At 39.2% G+C, this 20,777-nt stretch overlaps 3 protein-coding genes and 1 non-coding gene across 4 annotated transcripts; 2 read left to right on the top strand and 2 right to left on the bottom strand.

Moving 5' to 3' along the window:
- The first annotated feature begins 1,061 nt into the window (after positions 1-1,061).
- LOC121797984 (plastidial pyruvate kinase 2) lies at positions 1,062-4,686 on the top strand. Its single transcript, XM_042196785.1, has 11 exons — positions 1,062-1,413; positions 1,863-2,028; positions 2,129-2,263; positions 2,370-2,480; positions 2,629-2,717; positions 2,955-3,017; positions 3,094-3,269; positions 3,532-3,634; positions 3,718-3,866; positions 4,044-4,152; positions 4,349-4,686. The coding sequence occupies exons 1-11, from the start codon at positions 1,309-1,311 to the stop codon at positions 4,454-4,456; spliced, it is 1,314 nt and encodes a 437-aa protein (XP_042052719.1). The 5' UTR covers positions 1,062-1,308; the 3' UTR covers positions 4,457-4,686.
- Positions 4,687-5,083: 397 nt separating this feature from the next.
- Positions 5,084-5,279, bottom strand: LOC121801702. The gene has a single exon (XR_006050639.1). It is a non-coding gene; the product is annotated as a U2 spliceosomal RNA (small nuclear RNA).
- A 9,087-nt stretch (positions 5,280-14,366) lies between these two features.
- Positions 14,367-17,044, top strand: LOC121798311 (probable inactive receptor kinase At4g23740). The gene is made up of 3 exons (XM_042197241.1): positions 14,367-14,547; positions 14,788-16,061; positions 16,172-17,044. Exons 2-3 carry the CDS (start codon positions 14,849-14,851, stop codon positions 16,822-16,824), a joined length of 1,866 nt encoding a protein of 621 aa, XP_042053175.1. The 5' UTR covers positions 14,367-14,547; positions 14,788-14,848; the 3' UTR covers positions 16,825-17,044.
- Positions 17,045-17,092: 48 nt separating this feature from the next.
- On the bottom strand, positions 17,093-19,704 carry LOC121798312 (myosin heavy chain IB-like). The gene is made up of 4 exons (XM_042197242.1): positions 19,311-19,704; positions 18,289-18,607; positions 17,628-17,686; positions 17,093-17,525 (listed from the first exon to the last, which is right to left on the bottom strand). The coding sequence occupies exons 1-4, from the start codon at positions 19,537-19,539 to the stop codon at positions 17,494-17,496; spliced, it is 639 nt and encodes a 212-aa protein (XP_042053176.1). The 5' UTR covers positions 19,540-19,704; the 3' UTR covers positions 17,093-17,493.
- Between the last annotated feature and the right edge of the window lie 1,073 nt (positions 19,705-20,777).

Here is a 20,777-nt window from a genome sequence, read left to right as displayed (position 1 = left end):
CTGGCTCGGCGTCTGTCTCGGCATCTGGCTCGGCACCTGGCGCGGCACCTGTCTCGGCACTGGCTCGGCACCTGGCCCGATCAAGTGTACACCCGTTTTCCCCCAACCCACGATTCTCAAACCTTATACGACATTCCCACCATACATTCTACATCCCAAAACACACCCAAACCCATGGGATCAACCCTTCAAAACTCTCCACAACACTGCCCTAGGCCGAACCCCAAAACTCTCGGCCAACACACACAAACCACCCGAACCAAACGCTGTTTTCCCCGAGCCATCCCCTGGCCAAACACATCCACATACATCCCAAAGACCACACACTCAGATTCACACCCATTGCACATAAAATACATCACCCAAAAAACATACATCCATCAGAAAAGCCGCAGTTCACTTACAAAATCATTATAAAATCACCAGACCTCCAAAGAAGCTGAAATTTACACACACACAGAAGACACACCAAGTTTATACAGTTAAAATTTCCGTACCAAAAGGAGATCGTTTGCTCAGTCAAAAAGGGTTCGGAGCCCCACTGTCGGTCACAACCAAATCAAACTCACACCAACACATAGCCCAAGTCCTATACGGCATCTAAACAACTCAAAACGTCCTATATGCATGTGTTTTCGAAATTAGCATGGGTTAGGGTCTTGGGTTACCTTTCCCGGAGAGTTCAAATAAGGGTCGAAAGCTTTCCCTTCTCCGACTCCGATTCAACACGAGAGGAAGTAACACCTTGATGAAACCAAGAAACGATGAGAGGTAGTGAATGGGGGAAAGGTGAGAACCGAGAGGGAGAAAGAGAGAAACCTTACCGTGATGAGAGAACGATTGCGAGAGAGAAAAGAGAGAAACGATGTGGGGGAGAGATTGGAAAGGAGAGAGTGTATCGGTTAAGTGGGAGTGGGGAGAGGTGAGAAAGTAGTGGGGAGAGGGAGAGAAACCGAGAGAGAGAGGGAGAGAGAGAGAGAGAGATTTAATTGTTAATTAGGATTTTATTTTGTTTTTCAATTAATCATAAAAACTAAATATCCACACACATAAATAATATAAATCAATTAAGACTTTCCACACATATCTTAACCAAGATATTCACAAAATCAAACCTTAACTAAAAGAAATCAATTTTTTTTTCTCGGCTATTACAGGAGATGTTATAGTTGTTCCATTTAATTTATTTCCTTGACTAGGCTGCAGTGCAAAATCAGTATTCTCAGCTGATTCCCCAACTCGGTGACACATCTGTGGGAGTGTGGTCTAAGCCCATGGTTAGACGCAAGACAAAGATTGTTTGCTAATATGTCCCATGGAGACCATGCATCACACCAGAAAGTCATTGATTTGGTTAAAGAATATAATTCCCAAGTGAAGGACAATGTTATTGCCATCATGCTTGACACCAAGGCAAGTTCTCTTCCTTTTGCTTTCAAAACTTCCCTAGCGTGGTAAGAATGAATTTATTTTGTTTGTTCTAATTACAGCTTTGTCAAGTTATCAGTCACTTGCGGAGTTTTATTGATTGAAAGCTAGCAGACTACTATACATGTCAGTCCCCTAACGATAAATACCTTAACTATTAAGAATCTAATAGGCAAATAATTATACAGCCGGAATCTTCAAAGAGTAGGGCTAATTTTAGACGCCCTTTCTCGTTTTCTTTAGCAATGATTACATCTTTGAACATTTAACAGGCTTGTCACCATGCTAAGTAATAAGTCATGAAAAAGAAAGTTTTGAATTAATACTGTCTGAAGGTCCCTTTTTTTGGAGATGCCCTCAAGGTCGATTATATTCTCAGTTTGTTTGTTACTTTTACTGACGTGTTATTAAGACCATCTGAGTTCTGCTTGCAGGGTCCTGAGGTAAGAAGTGGTGATTTACCCCAACCAATTAATTTGGTGCCGGGTCAGGAATTTACATTTACAATTCAAAGAGGAGTTGGGACTGCAGATTGTGTTAGTGTGAACTATGATGATTTTGTTAATGATGTAGAAGATGGGGACATGCTTCTCGTTGATGGTACATTATTGTGTTTTTTGTATACTTGCTTTATTGTGATTGACATATTAGGCTATCTATGAACTCTTAAGCTGACGTTGGCCACTGCTTGATTATACAGGTGGTATGATGTCATTCTTAGTGAAATCGAAAACTGAAGATTCAGTGAAATGTGAAGTCGTCGATGGAGGAGAACTTAAATCTCGGCGACATCTTAATGTTCGGGGAAAAAGTGCAACACTTCCATCCATTACTGGTTAGATAAAATAGCACATATATCTTTTATTATATTGCTTGTGATTGCCATGTATCATGTTCGATTTTATCCCCTAAGTAATAATCTTCTGGCACTAATCCTACAGACAAAGACTGGGATGATATTAAATTTGGAGTCGACAACAAAGTTGACTTTTATGCTGTGTCGTTTGTCAAGGATGCTGCTGTGGTCCATGAACTAAAGAACTATCTCAAAAGTAAATTTCGAGCTCTTGGTCAGAGAATTGACCATATAATAATAAGATTTCTCTCTGTAGTATTTCTGAAAGTCAGTTGTATTTCTGAAATAATAAGATTTCTCTCTCCCACCCTGCCCCCCCCCCCCCCCCCCAATCTCTTCCGCAGATGCTTGTGCAGACATTCACGTCATTGTGAAAATTGAAAGTGCAGATTCCATACCAAACTTACATTCAATCATAACTGCATCCGATGGGGTAATGGAATATAATGGCTCAATTGCTTTGGGAACGATGATGCAACCAATTTCTGAATTTTGTGGAAGTTACACTTGTGCAAATATTTCAAAGAATTTTATTGTAATTTGGATTCTTGCTGTTTGGCAATTATTACCCTTTAAATATGTATGTTTAATGTGGAAAGTCACTCTGGTAAACTAAGGAATCATACTGTGTGGGATAAAGACAAAAGTTTTTTTTTTTTGTATTTTTTAGGCTATGGTTGCCAGAGGAGACCTTGGTGCCGAGTTGCCAATTGAAGAAGTCCCTTTATTGCAGGTAACTCATGAGGTCTTCTGTACAAAATCAGGCCATTATAGCAATATGTTACAAAATCAATTTATTTCAACTGCAGGAAGAAATTATAAGGATCTGTCAAAGTATGGGAAAAGCAGTCATAGTGGCAACAAATATGCTTGAAAGCATGATTGTACATCCTACTCCTACACGAGCAGAGGTTTCGGATATCACTATTGCAGTTAGGGAAGGTGCCGATGCAGTTATGCTTTCAGGAGAAACTGCGCATGGGAAGTAAGTAATTTTTCATTGGTTATGATATTAGACCATTCATTCACCCATATATTATGAACGTAGTTATTATCATTTGCTTTGCATGATTAAATTAGTTGTATTTCTGTATTATATATTAGAGACTTATATTAAAGGATAACGGTAACTAATAAACAAAAACTCATGTAATAATATTAGAATCGGAATCAAAGAAAACATGAACTCTCCTGCCCCAAGCACACCACTGCCAATCTCATTCTTGGATACACTTTATCCTTAAAAGGTTCCCTCTAAAAGCTGTCAAGGTCATGCACACAGTCTCGTTGAGGACTGAGGCTACTATAGTTGGTGCAGAAACTCCTCCGAATCGAGGATTAGCCTTCAAGGTCAGTCTAGTTACTTCTTAAATTGCTTACAAAATGTTGACTATATAGTCAATGTCTTTTATTGTTTAATCAATACTTTGCAGAATCATATGAGCGAAATGTTTGCATTCCATGCGACGATGATGGCAAACACACTCGGAACTTCAATTGTTGTCTTCACTAGGACCGGCTTCATGGCAGTTCTACTTAGCCATTACCGGCCTTCTGGCACAATTTATGCTTTCACAAATGAGTGAGTCACATCATTGTATTTGGAACTTAATGTTAGATGATATATATATATATATATATATATATATATATATATATATTAAAGTAAAATGATCACCCCTCGGCACTTAAGACATGGTATTATTAAGCATTGAGGATTGCAGCCATAACTCAATTTTCATCGTTTTTTCTGTTACAGTAAGAGAATACAACAGAGATTGGCTTTGTACCAGGGGGTTTGCCCCATACACATAGACTTCTTGGAAGATGCTGACGAGACATTTGCAAATGCATTGGATTTACTGCAGGTAGAGTTTCATCTGTTCTTTGGCTTGACTTTTAACTTCTTAAGTTGTTCAACGAAAGCCATCATAAGTTCATAAATTTCGTAGATTTTACATTTATCTTGGTCTTGCATCATTATTAAATTCTAGGTCTTTCGGTTCCTCTTTAGTAGCATACGAAAAGGATAACACGTCTTGTCCTACTTTTTATCTCCTACAGAAGCAAGGAATGGTGAAACAGGGTGAGGAGATTGCTCTTGTACAAAGTGGCAAACAGCCGATATGGCGGTTCCAATCCACCCATAATATTCAGGTTAGGAAGGTGTAGTGAGGAAAGAGGAGATTGAAGATTCATCTTAGCAAGGATCTAACTGGAGGAATCACGGGTAAACTTGATGAAGCAACTGCTATTCAGCTAGCTCATATCATTGGGAGTTTATATGTCTATTTTGCCTTTTTCTCTGTTCCATGGAAACATTTTCCATGTGACTTTAAGCTGGGAATTGTTATCTGTATTACTATTGTAGCAGTGAAGAGTTGCAGGAAGTTTTGTTTGAATCTATCGTGATACTCTCCAATTACGAGGAACCAGAAAGAAACTGGCGCCTTCGGCAAAGAAATAATTTAGATTTAGTGTTGGGGAAAGCGATTTAAAATACGCCACACAAATCATGTATGTTGATAAATCAAATGAAATATGCAGAGTAGACTGAGACCAACCAATACTTCTCTAATCTCAATATTGTTTAATTATAATCAAACCAGACATAGTTGTCCATGTAAAGACTTGCCAAAGCAAAAAAGTTCGCAAAGGCGATACGCGAAATGAGATTTCACCCTCAAAAAAATAAATTTAGCTTGGGCTTGTAAGCTACTTAATGGACTTTCCCCTTCAAAAAAATAAATTTAGCTCGGACTCATTATTTTCCTAAAACAAATACTTCAACTGGAACTGGTGGGGTGCGCCGGGCCTATGCAATAGTGCAACACAAAGGCGACACGCGAAAGCCCAGGTAGCAAGCTACCTTAATGGACTTTCCCCCTCAAAAAATAAATTTAATATCGTGTGAGCCAATGGCCCACATATCAGATATTAAACTGATAAGAACAGATACTACACTTGATCTTAGCCAAAAGGCCGAGAAAGGTATGAGCTTACAAGCCCAAGCCCTTCTTATTTTATAGTCGTCTTCATCTGTAAAACTATAGTAGCTAATTCGATGTGGGATAATTCCAACAAACTCAAAACTCCATCTTCGCGGTTCCCTTTTCTTTATTTATTTCTTCTGCAGTGCTTAGCGTCTATATTGAGAAAGTTCACAAAACACTATCAAACACATTGGGATTTCATTTATCTGCTTCACAAGTCCTTTTCTTCTACACCTTCTTGGTCTGGGTTCTTTTTGGTTCAGTTTCCTGTAAGTTCATTGTTTGTACACTCTTCTTGTTTGCAACCAAGTTTCCCTGGTAATGAATTGAAAAATGGACTTGTCTAAGTTTGAGTACCGGGAAAAAACAAATGTAGTGATGACATGCAGAAGCATGATGTTTTGAACAAGTTCACGGCCCAGGCCTCATGTACACAGTTTTGCTAATACCTTGTTAATAATTTCTTTATTAATTGAAATCTTTCAAAGGAGAAGATCAAACTGAATAACTACATGAAAATTCGATAGTAGAGAATATTTTGAGATGCCTATGGCAACAAAATGTAGAAAGTGGTGAGATTGAGGGATGAAATACAAATTTTTAGACAGAGTTTTGGCTAGGATTGTTCACTGAGAGCACCCAGTATGGGGGTGATTTTTGAAGAAGCAACTCGTGTGGCAGTGAATTGAGGAAGCTTTTTGGGAGGGAGAAGCAGCTGCAATGGTAGAGGCTTCCTTCATTTTATCTCCTACACAGCAACAAAAAGTGTGGACTTGATCGCGAAGCTCAACATTACTCACAATGGGTATTGAACCAAAGTTACACCCTTCCATCTCCCAGCTTCGACATTGATGTTTGATAACAAGATTGATGTGTAGCCAATTGGAATAGATGATCAGATGATACCACCTTATTATCCATGATATTACAAACATGACAAGCATTGAGTAGACCTCCCCATACCCTATCACTGGGCGCCACCGGCAACTGCTTAATGTGAGCATAGGTGACGGGGATCCAAGTAATTTAAGATCCATTTCTCAAGAAATTACCCCTTTTATTATGCTTGATCTAGATATTTTTGTGTGATTGATTTTCAATTTCTCAATAAAACAAGAGGATAAAAAGAGATCCAACCACAAAAATTGAATCTAAACTAGAAAAGACGCTAGATTAGAAAAGGAAAGCATGTGTATAATGATAAGATAAAAGAGCTACAACCATAGGATCTTAACCAAAAGGATGGAGACAACCCTAGGCAACTTTCATTAGCTCTATCACCCCTTGGATCCACTACTCGATGGATACACTTTATTGATGCATACATCTACTTGAATCAATCTATGGAATTGAAATAAGCAACCTTCACGGAAGGAATTGGATACAATCCTCAAATAGGAAAAACTCACAAAGGAGATATCTTAATTCATTAATCAATCAAAGAAGAAAATGAGATAAAGTCCTATTTATAGTTGAAGTCTCCAAGAAAAAGGCCCACAAAATCTGTCATGCGTCACTCTACCCGGTCAGGTGAACTTAAGTGTGTTAAGTCACCCGGTCGGGTGATTCGGCTCTGACCTCCTCACGCCTTTTGCACTTCCACCCAGTCGGGTGAATGCTTCTTAAGTCATCCGGTTGGGTGACTTGGCTCTACAACGCGCGGCTTCCGTAAAATGGTCATATCTCCCTCATCTGGACTCCGATGGAGGCGTGCAAGGTACCCACGTGAAGCTCTTTCGAAGGCGAAGAGATTGGTGGAAGATTCAGAGCTTTTGGACGCAATATAAATAGGAAAAATACAGATTGAAGCCAAATGCAGATATGAACTTTGATGTACGGCTTCCATGGTCGTATCATCCTCCTCTTCTTGGAAAGGATTTGTCCTCAAATCCGGGCCTTCTCTATTCCTCGCATCCTCAGGAGGTTCTCTAGTTTTATTGGATCATTGGCATGTCTTCTTTTCATCCTTGGGCCCCAATCAATCTATGGCTCACGCCGAAGCGAAGACCCTTGACGTCTAGTACTCGTGGTCATATCATCCTCCCCTTCTTGGAAATGATTTGCCCTCAAATCCGGATTCCGCACACCTATAAAATGGAACGAGAGCAAATCAAATATCAAAGTATGATGAAAAGGATTAGGACCACTAATGGCTCTAAGAGACAATACTACACCAAAGACCTTGTATAGACCTCCAAATTCATGTTCCATTAAGCTCAAGGCCAAGTCACAATAAGTGTGAAAACACAAAAACATGAATTCTTTCTTGCCCAAATCCCACCCATAAGGAATCAAGACGAATTTATCAAGATATCCTTCATACCAATACTCAAATAACCTTACAATATAGATACTAGGTGTGGGTGCACATAAGACTAGGCATTCATTCACAATGTAGTCCCAAACAAAACCATTAGATATAAAATTCTTAACAAATAGTCCATAAAATATTCCAACTCCATTGAAATGCTTGATTGACATGCAATAAAAGCAATTAACATGCCAAGTCACATAGTCCCCGAGCACTTTGTTTTCATTTGGCCCGATCATCCCCATACTAGCTATGCCCAAACTCTTGAACATCTTCACAAAAGATTTGACATTCTCAACAAGACTAGGCATACACAAAAAAGGATCATCATAGTGTGTATATTCACAAGTAACCAAACAAGGTCTATTCAAAAGATTCATATTCTCAAGATTAAGCAACAAAAGATCATAAGGAGTCATTGATACATCATTCTTGCTCAAATGAGAGCTACTCCAAAAAATTGGCAAGCCATATTCAACACATAGAGTAGGTTCATCACAACTCACATCAAGTTTGCAAGAAGGTGTATCAACCAACAAACCAAGTTCATCAAAATAGATTTCATTCCATTGCCCCAACAATTTCAAGAGATTATCAAAGATAAGGGAGCAATGTGTCCATAAACCACTATGCACAAAATGGAGACAAAGCACAACATTATGCATGTGACACTTGTAAAAAGCAATATCAAGTATCATGCGAAACTTTTCCAAATAAGCCCCACATAATTGCTCCAACAATTTTAGAACACAACCACAACTATGGGAACAATGTATCCATGTGCCATTAATTACAACACAATCTACAAGAGACACGCGAGTGGAAAAATCCTTTACAAAACGGCCATAGAAAATCACAATCCCATTGAAGGGTCTTACCAATTTGCAATGAAAACATAGTAAACACCAAGTTCTAAAGCAATCAACATTTTCACTTCTCTTGGCTCTCCTATTCTCATCGACATATTCATGAAACTCAAAATTACTAGCAAATAAAATCTTAGGCATCTTAGTATGAGAAGAAGTCACCTCAACATTCAAAGTAGATTCCACAAGAGAAATGTCACGTCCATCAATGCTTGTATTTAACCAAAAAGGATCAACATATGGTGCAAAGGTAGATTTAGCATTCAAAGATTCAAACTCATGAGTCCACTTTTTACACAAATCATCAATAACAAATCTATCAACATAAAGGGACTTCTCTAATGTAATCACACTCAATGAATCATCACAAGTAGATAAGGATAGTGCACTTGAACCTTGGACAAGGAGTTCATCCACTTGCCCTCGTTCTTCTTGATCCTTCTCCGGGGGCATAGTTTCCAAGCCATGTGCAACTTGATGCTTTACTTCCATGTCTTCAACTTTACTCACTACAAAGCCATCAACACAAGAAGACATACAAGAAGTGTTAGTGGGTAAAAACTTATTTTGCTCACCAAGGGCAAGAGGTAAAGGCTCATTTGGTGTCCACCCAAGGTTGTCCTTAGGATCTAACAAACACCCTTTACTCACTTGTGCTTGTGGTTTTTCTCTCATTTGATATGTTTCTTTTCTCTCACCCCCACCACTCTCTCTTGACTTTTGCACCTTACACTCTTGTCTTTTATCACGCTCTCTTGGCTTTTTAGACTCACTTTCACTCTCAAGCCTTTTCTCTCTCTCTCGTTCTTTTTCTCTACTAATTTGGTTTAAGCTCATCGAAGAGGGGACATTTTCATACACAACAAGAGGCTCATGTGAAAAATGGAAAGAAGATGATGTAGTCAAATGACTTGATGGGGTACCCATTTGGTTTGTGTCAATACCACCATGTCGATGGGCATGTCTCAACCGAGCTCTATATGGGACTTCCTCTTCAATTGGCCTCTCAAACCCCTTATGGCTAACATTATCTCTAACCCTCCTAGAATGTCACTCTCCATGAGACATTGGAGCTTGTTTCCCGCCACGTTCCCTATCAAGTCCATCTTCATGGTACCTTGATTCATAGTCAACTCTAAATCTATCCCCATAGGGCTCAACTTTCCCTCGTTGGTTGCCCATCCCAAATCTCTCATTCTCCCCATATCCTCCTCCAAAACGATTTCCCCAACCATGCTCATCACAATATTGCCACTCATAATTCCCTTCTCCCACATTGTGCCCCTCCAGTACGTCAACATGTATAGATCCACTTCTTGGAGTAGGGGTCCTTGATGGATGACCCGCTTTCAATGTGTCGAGCTCTTGAAAAAGGACATTGTGATTGGCATCCGTGCGTGTTTTCCCTTCCCTCATCTCCTCTCGGATCATACTTAAATCTTCATAGTGCGCATCGAGGCTTGCATCCATCCGGGCTTGGGCCTCTTTAAGCTCGCCTGTGAGCTCCGCCATCATCTTCACTATCATGCCCATATAGTCATTCCCGGGTACAATCTCACTCGAGCTTGCCCCCTTATCGCCTCCATCCCCGTGGATGTCCCCCATCTTGTTGGATCGAGTGATGGGCGGCATCTAATGTACCTACAAGCACAATGACAAAGACTAGGAACTAGTGTTAGAGATTAGTGAAATAAGAAAGAGAGATTTAAGAAGCTAACTCACCCCAATGTAGTATCTCACCAATGTCACTCAGTAGGTTTAGAATATAGACCTAGTATCACACACTCTCGATCCAATTCTCCCTAGTTGGTGCCCGGACAACTCAATCAAGGTATACACCTTAAGAAAATATAGACAGCAAGTAGTAAATACCAAAGTAATAATGATTAAACATATGAAAGCAAGGAAACTAGGCCTAAGGTAAACACAAACATCAAAGAAAACAAGACATGGGATGAAGCTTTTTTGCAGAAATTTGGCTGATCTTTATGAATTTTTTTTGGTATTGATCCCCACTCCCAATTTGGATGAATTTTGGTGGATAGATTCATAATCAAGTCTGGATCTAGGAAAAAATATTCATATATAGTCAGATCTAAAAATTGGATATAATTTGTATGGTTTTCCCCAACTATGCCAAAACAAGACAATGATATTAATCCCCACAGTTAACTAGGCAAATGAAGGAGTTTTTGGATGAAATGTTTCAGGAAGCTAGGTCACATAACATAGATCATACACACCAAATTTCAACTTAATCTAAGTACATTTGATCAATCCGATCATCCCAACAAAAACAGAGCAAAACAAGGAATAAAAGAAAACTCAAAGAAACAATAGATCAAACACCTAGTGGGTACTAAGCTCTAGATACCAATTGATGAGGATCCAAGTAATTTAAGATCCATTCCCCAAAAAAATTACCCTTTTATGATGCTTGATCTAGATATTTTTGTGAGATTGATTTTCAATTTCTCAATAAAACAAGAGGATAAAAAGAGATCAAACCACAAAAATTGAATCCAAACTAGAAAGGATGGTAGATTAGAAAAGGAAAGCATGTGTATAATGATGAGATAAAAGAGTTATAACCATAGTACCTTAACCAAAAAGATGGAGACAACCCTAGGAAACTTTCATTAGCTCTATCACCCCTTGGCTCCACTACTCAATGGATACACTCCATTGATGCATACCTCTACTTGAATCAATCTATGAAATTGAAACAAGCAACCTTCAAGAAAGGAATTGGATACAATCTTGAAAAAGGAAAAACTCACAAAGGAGATATCTTAATTCATTAATCAACCAAAGAAGAAAATGAGATAAAATCCTATTTATAGTTGAAGGCCAAATTCCAAGAAAAAGACCCACAAAATCTGTCCTGCGTCACTCTACCCGGTCGGGTGAACTTAAGTGTGTTAAGTCACCCGGTCGGGTGATTCGGCTCTGACCTGCTCACGCCTTCTGCACTTCCACCCGGTCGGGTGAATGCTTCTTAAGTCACCTGGTAGGGTGACTCGGCTCTGCAACGCGCGGCTTCCGTAAAATGGTCATATCTCCCTCATCTGGACTCCGATGGAGGCGTGCTAGGTATCCACGCGAAGCTCTTTCGAAGGCGAAGAGATTGGTGGAAGTTTCAGAGTTTTTGGACCCCATCTATATAGGCAAAATACAGATTGAAGCCAGCTGCAGATACGAACTTTGATGCACGGCTTCCATGGTCGTATCAATAGGCCTCATCAACCGACCAGCACAGCCAAGTAGATGAACCATGCAAGTAAAGTGTTCTACTCTTGGATCATCAATCTATAATAGTCACGCCCCTCTGCCAATAACCCCACTTGGATGCAAACTGAAAGAATCGAGACAAATGCTATACAGTACTTAAATCCTGTATATTGGATAATAATTCACAGCTTCATGACCTTTTCCCATTCATTGAAGTCCAAGAAACAACATCCTCGATTCTCATCTCTTCAAATACTTTCCTTGCTTTGACTAAGCACCTACACTTAGCACACATATTGATCAAGGCATTCTCCACTTGACAAATTAGATTTCAGCCCTTGAATTCAACGTAGAAGCTAAGTATTCACTTTCATAGTGACAGGGGTTCTATCCCTAGCTCTGGTAATCAAATCAGCTTCTATCCCCCTGAGTAGAGACCAACTGCGTGATTAGACAAAACATTATTTGTATAGATGGAAATCATCACATTTCATACCACTAACTCCTTCCAAGCCATATTGAATCACAAACATGACATTTTCGATAGTCACAACCAGAGAGAGACTATATGCATCATCCTGCACAACTAATAACTTTGTTTCTTGACACACCTCTAATGCTTCACCAAAGAGTTCCAAGACACAATACATGGCAACAAGACCATTACCAGTAGACAGGAGGAGAATGCATGTGCACCCCAAAACGGGTATTTTCCAACGGTAACATGCAATGATTACTCACATAACTTCTAATCATGACATTTCAAATGACACTATTTCTCTCCGCATCAGCTTCATAGCCAGGGACACGTCGGAGCACAGATTAGGGTCGGAAACGATCCGGGCATGGAGTTTTACTAATGTATCGATATGATATGAGTGGGTCTGGGCGTGGATGATAAAAGCACATGGGTTGGAAGTGGCGGGATAGTCGTTGCATGTTATTGTTAATTTATTTCATCCGAACGTGGTAGTTTATTGCAATTTTTCTTAAAGATGATGATTTAATGTGCAGGATAATGTTATTGTCTCATTAAATAGGTGATCTTACTCGTCATATATATTCTACAATGATCTACACTCACATTTCTTCATTAATTTAATCATGTAATACTAACATTTAAAATATTTTTACCACCGGAGAAGTCAAACCTTGCTCATTGCTATACTTTTTTCTTGTAAATTTTAACAGCTTCTAATAGCTTTGATAGTAAGTGTAAGGGGACCCCAACGTCATGCAGCAGGTGAAATATTGAGGCGGTGCTTGTGGAAAAGTTAATCAATTACTAGTGCGCATGAAAATAACTGTCGTGGAATTTTATAAATACATAGTATAAAATTTACTTAAGTAGCAGAAATTAATCTTGAACATCAATTAAAATATTGATATGATGTGTCTTACAACTAGGCATAATATAAAAAAAATGGCATGGTATACAGCCATATATGAATTGATATTTAAATATAAGTATGGCCATGTGTACATGTGTGCGCTTGGTTCACGTACGCAAAATATTCATAATAGTTATCGATCTTACGTGATATTGACCATAATGTTTAATTAATATTATGTAGAAAAGTAAACACGTAGTGATAATGATATTTTATATTTGTAGAAAAAAGAAATTAATTATTGGGGAGGACAGGGCCTCATTGAGTAACTTGTACTCTAAATTCAGTTATTTTAGGAACCACATTCATTAAGGCATCGTTGTTATACTTGAAGATAGCACATATTCAGCCTTGCTTGTCAAATTTAAAAGTAACTATACTAGTGGTAATTTACTGTTGCATAACCTTGATTCGGGTTTTCTTATAAAAGGACCGAACTAGTATTGGTTGAATAGATAAGGATAAACATACATTTTCTAGTAAAATTGCGTATATATAGAGCATTTCGACCCTAGAGACAACCTCCACAACCCAAATAAAGATCTGCACTATAATATGAGAGTGGTGCGGTGCAGTTTACGTGACCTGTGTCATATTTAGGGGTGGGTCGATACGATATATCGTATCGAAAACATTGTATCGTATATCGTATCGAAATATCGATATGAAAGAATTTCATATCGTTATCGTATCGAAAGTTTCGATATATCGAATTTCGATATATCGAACTTTCGATATGGAGGATATCTATATCGTTATCGTATCGATATTTCGATATATCGTACCGAAATTCGATATATCGAAAATATCGATATATATCGTATATTCGATATATATCGTATATTCGATATAAACGATATATCGTACCGAAATTCGATATATCGAAAATATCGATATATATCGTATATTCGATATAAAACGATATATCGAATATATAAAACGATATATCGCGATATAAGGAAATTCATATCGTTATCGTATCGAAAACTTACGATACGGTATTGTTTCGTATCGAAAATTACGATATATCGAAAATCCGATAATTTTTCGATATTTTTCAATACGATACGAGCGATATATCATTTTTTCGATATTTTTCTCCGGCCCTAGTCATATTTCCATATTAGTAGTACATTGGGCAGTTGAAGTCGTTAGTTTGGCGAGCACGTGCTGCCCCCACTCTTGGCGCCCCCATTTTAGCACCACAACTGCACTCATATCTGTAAACTACTACGACTCTATCTATATGCCAACAATTCCTTTCTTTATTTAATGCCACCATTTATTGCTCGGTCCCCCCACCACTTCCTTCCCTACCCTCAACCAACTTCTCTCTTCCTTAATCTCCCATCTCTCTGTTTTTTACTTTTTATTTTGGTGGACTTAATTTCTGCAACCGCCGCTTTCATTACATTCTGATCAATTCTCGGTTGTTGCGTAATAAACCTCCCTGCTCTCTTCTGCCTTGCAGGTTAGGACTACTATTTTATTTCTCTCTTTCTACTGTTTTATTCAAATTCTTCAGTTCCATTCCATACATGATTTTTCATAGTATTGGTTATGATAATCAGTTTAATTAGAGAGAAATTAGAAATACACACACGTTACTTGTTTTCTTTTGGATTTTGGTTGGTTGACCTAACGTTATTTAGAATATTCAAAATAACGGCTAACACATTGAATTTTTTTCTTTTTTCTCCGAAATTTACAGCCATGGCAGATATACATCCACACTAGTAGTATTTGAGTTTGAGGTTTGTCTGGCATAAAAAATGGGCCTCAGGTTCATCCTCTCAGCAATTCTGGTCTACTGCGCTACTATGTGGTCGCCTGCATCAACGGAGCCCGTTGACGACAAACGGGCTCTGCTTGATTTCTTAGACAGCGTTAACCACTCACGGAAGCTGAATTGGGATAACACCACCTCTGCTTGCAGTAGCTGGACTGGAATCACCTGCAGCCGTGATAGTTCAAGCGTGATAGCCGTCCGATTACCCGGCGTCGGACTCAAAGGCGTCATCCCTTCCAACACGCTCAGCCGTTTATCTCATCTTCAAATCCTGAGTTTGAGATCCAACGGCCTCACTGGCTCCTTCCCTGCTGATCTTCTGCAGCTTCCCGATTTGATCGGTCTTCATCTCCAGAGCAACGGTTTTGAAGGTCCCTTGCCGTCGGATTTGTCGCTCTGGAAGAATCTGACGGTGTTGAATTTATCGGAGAATGATTTCAACGGAAGCATCCCGTCTTCGTTTGTGAATTTGACTCATCTCACTCTTTTGAATCTCGCTAATAACTCTTTATCTGGAGATGTTCCTGACATCAATCTCCCCAGTCTGCAGTTTCTCGACTTGTCCAACAACAATCTCACCGGCGTCCTGCCTCGATCACTCTCGAGATTCCCGAGTTCATCATTCTCCGGCAACAACTTGTCGACTCCGGTTCAGACTCCATCTCCGTTTCCGTCTCCACTTCCTCTGCCGCCGATGAGGCATTCATCCAAGTTTAGTGAGACTGCCGTGTTGGGAATCATCATCGGTAGTTGTGTGTTGGCGTTTGTGTCGATCGCCCTTCTGTTGATCGTAACCAACAGAAAGGGAGACGAGGATGGTGAGATCTTAACCACTGTAAAGAAAGAGAAGCCGGTGAAGAAGATGACTCCGGATGGGAATAGCAAGCTTGTGTTTTTTGAAGGGAGCAATCTTGCATTCGACCTCGAGGATCTGTTGAGGGCGTCTGCCGAGGTGCTCGGGAAGGGCACGTTTGGAACGACGTATAAGGCGGCTTTGGAGGATGCCACCATCATTGCGGTGAAGAGATTGAAGGAGGTCGTCGTGGGGAGGAAGGAGTTCGAGCAGCAGATGGAGATTGCCGGAAGCATCAAGCATGAGAATGTGGCTACTTTGAGAGCTTACTACTATTCCAAGGACGAAAAGCTTATGGTTTACGACTATTACAATCAAGGCAGTGCCTCCTCTTTGCTACACGGTATGATTTAACTCATCTATTTTGGCCTAAAATGTGTGTTTATCTTCCCTGCCGAACTTCCCCTTAAGGTTAGCGATTATTAATCTTTGATGTGTTGTTATGATCATCAGCGAGGAGAGGTGGCAACCGCGTTCCTCTAGACTGGGAAACGCGCCTCAGGATTGCAACGGGCGCAGCGAGGGGGATCGCGTGCATCCACACGCAGAATAGCGGGAAGCTTGTTCATGGGAATGTGAAGGCCTCCAACATCTTTCTAAACCCCAAGCATTTCGGCAGTGTGTCTGATCTCGGGTTAGCAACGGTGATGAGCCCGGTTGCGGCGCCAGCAACGCGGAGTGCTGGGTACCGAGCACCAGAGGTCACGGACACTAGGAAGGCGTCGCAGGCGTCTGATGTCTACAGCTTTGGAGTAGTCCTGCTCGAGCTTCTGACTGGGAAGTCTCCGGTTGCTGGGGAGGAGGCGGTCCATCTCGTGAGATGGGTTCATTCTGTTGTTAGGGAGGAATGGACGGGTGAGGTGTTCGACGTGGAGCTGCTGAGGTATCCGAATATAGAGGAAGAGATGGTGGCGATGCTGCAAATAGGCATGGCCTGCGTGGCCAGAGTGGCAGCCCAGAGACCGAAAATCGAAGACGTGGTGAGGTTACTGGAGGACATTAGAGGAAGAAGCAGCACTCAATCTGCTGGAACAAGATCTCCAGCTTCAACTCCGGCTCCAACGCCGCCTCTCACGCAGATCGGATCACCTTCCAATCGTGATTAGATTCTTGCTTGTAAACTTCTTTAACCACTTTTTTATTCTTTCACTACTATTGTTCTTTAATTCTTAACTTATCATTTCACCACTGCTTGCGCTAAGTTACAGGTCATTACTTAGTTTGTATTATTGATTTTCTTTTACAATTCGGTGCCCAGAGAATTGTCGATTCAGTGCAGAAATGCAAAGCAAAGTTCATCTATATAAGTTTTTCAATGTTTGTTTATGTACTCTCTCATGCTTCTTGATTTTACATAGGGAATGGGAGAAAGTAAAAAAATAATAGTATTGATTTATAAGCTAAATACTACTCTTAGTACTTTTGCAATCATACCAAGGAGTACATAAAATACAGCAACAAATTTCAAAAGTGACAAAGTTTGTGCAATGCGCACAGGGGGGAAATTCAATAGTCGATCAAATTACTTTAGATACAACAAATAATAAGCATCCTAATTTTACATGTTGATCTACTATATATATATATATACCCACAGTAAGTTCTGCATCTCTTGCTTGTCAGTAAGCAGAGGAAACATTTTGCTCGAAATCAAACAAGATACATGAAACAATTCGGTAAGGCCAATTGATCGTGACTCTGTGATCGCAGCTTACGACTCTGCAACACCAAACATACTTCCTACAAGTACTAGATATCAACGTTGTATGGGCAATTCATCTCTGAACAATTCTTGTTTTAACACCACCTAAGATAGTGCAAGGAAATCATCAAAATGTAAGCAGAATCAAAGCATATACAACATCAAGTCTACTGCATAAAATTGAAGACATGTAAATTTGAAACAAACCTTCTACTTCCTCAAACTGGACTTTCTTCACTACTTCTGCAGCTGCATTGTACTCAAATCTGCAGGCATTGAAATCAAATACAGTTAGGCGATGCTCAAGAGCAACTAGAAGCTCTATCATTTGATCTTTCTTTTATAGTGCATAGGGAGTTTATCTACATGTTTTAGAGCACATAACCAATCGTACGATCCTCAAAACAAAGATATCAGATGGGCTTAATGTAAAAATGAATAAAATGGAGCAATGTGTCTTACTCTAGGGAGCAGACAAGTTTGTTTTTGTGTTACGCATGGCACTAGTGCCCTATAAGAAAACTCATATTTCAAAGCCTGTAACCCATTGCCCACATAACCCACTATCTGTCTATTAAGCGTAAATGTTATGGTTTGTTAACTTATTACTAAAGTCCAAGTGTAGCAAGATAACAGCAAACCGGTGCTGCAGAGCAGTAGCAAGTACATCTCAAGTCGAAAGAATGATGATTATCCTCAATGTTGAGGAAGTAAAACAGAAGAGTATAAATAGAAGGGAGTCTCCAACACCTTACAAGAGTACTATTTCAAGTGTGTAAAAGATCTAATCTGTTTCTACTATGTTGATAACAAGAAATAGCTACCTGAACAATTACAACAGATAAACGAAGAGAGGTTATCAGATTACCTGTTAGATAAGTCAACCTCGAGTTCATAGCCTGAGGCACTCTTTGTAGCATCCACTAAGACTGTCACAATTTCCGTCTTTCTAGTACTAGCCATGAGTAGGTCATATTCTGTGGGAATAATAATTGCAAAGAAATTGTCGCTTAGTTCACTTAAATACAATTTCTCAACAGCAGCAAGGGCTATCCTTCTTTTCAGTGCATCAGTCTCTGGATCCGTGATGTTGATGGCAAAATCAGTAACGAGAAGTATACGGCGTTTCATCTTGCCTGAACCAGTGAACTTTATAACTTTATCAGCAAACAACACTTTTCTGTCACCTGCAACATGATTCAATATGGTACACTTTTGGTAAACATAAGTAGCAAGGCACAAATACATATAATCTACGCATACATAGTTGCATACATGTCAGACACATGGTGAGAAAAAATTTAAAGCTTTAACTGGCTGGATAGCCTAATATGGCAACGCATTCTTTTGTTGCCATATAATGATAGCAACTATCAAAACAAACCCCTATTACTCAGTTGCCCTACATACGATCATCAGTAACTCACAATTGTAACAAGCACCATTATGTTTATGTCTAATTTGTTGATCTTTATCTATGTTTTCTTTCCTCTCGTCTACCATAACTACAGTTGTCCAAGAACTTGACTAAGGCAGATAGAATTTGTCCTCAACTTGGAAAAAATTAATGAAAAATACAGACTCAAGCACCTAGTTAAAATAGTACTACTACTAGTAAAAAAAAGAACATCAACTAATGTCTATGAACAAATTGAGTGCAGTATTAGGGAAAGCAAATAAAAAAAACGAATGCTTGACTCAAGACACTGCTAAAAGTGTGAGATAAATTCAATCTCCCCTATCTAAATGGTCGAAGTGGGGAGAACTCGAAATGTTCAGTTTCTAAAACTAAAAAGTGCAAAAGAAAATGACATTGAAGCAAGCACCGACGAAACACGAATAAGACAATTAATCAACCCAGAGATCGACAAAACCACAGTAAAATCAAACCTTGTTTCTGGAGAATCTTCATAAGATGAGGTCTGGACTGAACATCGATATAATCACCCTGATAATCCCGAAGGCGGGAGGCTTTCCGTCTAACTTTGGCTCCCATAAAGGGATCTACATCCTCCGTAATATTGCTGTTTACATCGTCTAGGGTTTCATCGCCGTCGTCATCGTAGCGAGGCTCCGAGGTATCGATTTGGATCCGACGGCTCGAGTTCAATCGCGACATTTGCAGAATGCTCTGAGAATAAACGTTAAATATAATATAGAGCTAAACTGCACAACCACTAGGCGGAGGTGACCTGCACCTCCTTCTGGCGGAGGCCGTAGACGCCGATCTAACAGGAGAACAACAACAAAAAGAAGACTCTTTCCAACACAATACTACTTTTAATGATAAAATTAAAAGAAAGCTTCATAAAATAATTTGTTTTTATTCTCCTGACTGCTGAAGTCTCTATGCCATTATTTTTTTTATATTATATTTTATTTTATACTAGTAATTTTGAATAGGGATATATCAAATTATAAAAATTAAATTCAATTGAATATCGATAAATATTTATCCAGTATCCACATTTTAGCAAATCTCACCAACATCCCCAACTGAACAAATCTCAACATAGTTATACTTGTACCATTCACATATTTCCCCATGTATACTACTCTCCTATATCACATGCACATCATTACATCATATCTTGGCAAGCCAATATTATAGTAGTAGTAAAAGTAAGGGTTTTACATAATATTACAGTTTCTATATTCTCCAACTGATACAAATATGTGATAGTATTGATTTAGCCTTTCATCAGTTAATTAATCATGTTTCTATCATAGTTAGTGGATTAGTCGGTTAGTTAGTTTCAGAGCTAGTAGATTGATTAGTTAGTTAGACAACATTTTATCCACTAATCAATCCACTAACACTGAAACTAAATAACCGACCAATCCACTAAAAAAGTGGCCGGTGATCAGCCATAGCAGTCACAATGGGAGCCGATTGACAGCCGATTATTGGTCCCTTCCCATCGGCCATGGCCGTTCCAGTGGCCATTTGGGGGGGGGGGGGGGCGTCCGAAGGCCGATTATCAGCCCTTTCTTTGCAATGGTGGCCAATTTCCGGGCCGATCATCGGCCAAGAGAACAACCACTCATTGCTAATGCTCTAAGCTCTTTCAAGCATTTCATAAAACAAGTACTAATAGAATGTTTCCTTTTACTTAGTTTGCCAATTTTCTTCTTCAAATTTTCATACGCAGTGTTTTTTTTTTGAGTTAGAATTCACTCGAAGGATTCAAGTTCATAACAGCAACACTTATCAATTGTATTTATTCTTTACTGAATAAATGTGCTTGTTATTATAATTATTTCTGTTAAGTAGTTTATTTATAATTAAATTCATCTAAATGTAAAGTAATTTACTCGAGAACGAGTCAACGAGAGATGCCGATGAGAAATAGTTAT

The sequence above is a fragment of the Salvia splendens genome, chromosome 4, assembly GCF_004379255.2.
Source record: "Salvia splendens isolate huo1 chromosome 4, SspV2, whole genome shotgun sequence".
Taxonomy (NCBI): Eukaryota; Viridiplantae; Streptophyta; class Magnoliopsida; order Lamiales; family Lamiaceae; genus Salvia; species Salvia splendens.
This window is presented reverse-complemented; position numbering and strand designations above follow the sequence as displayed.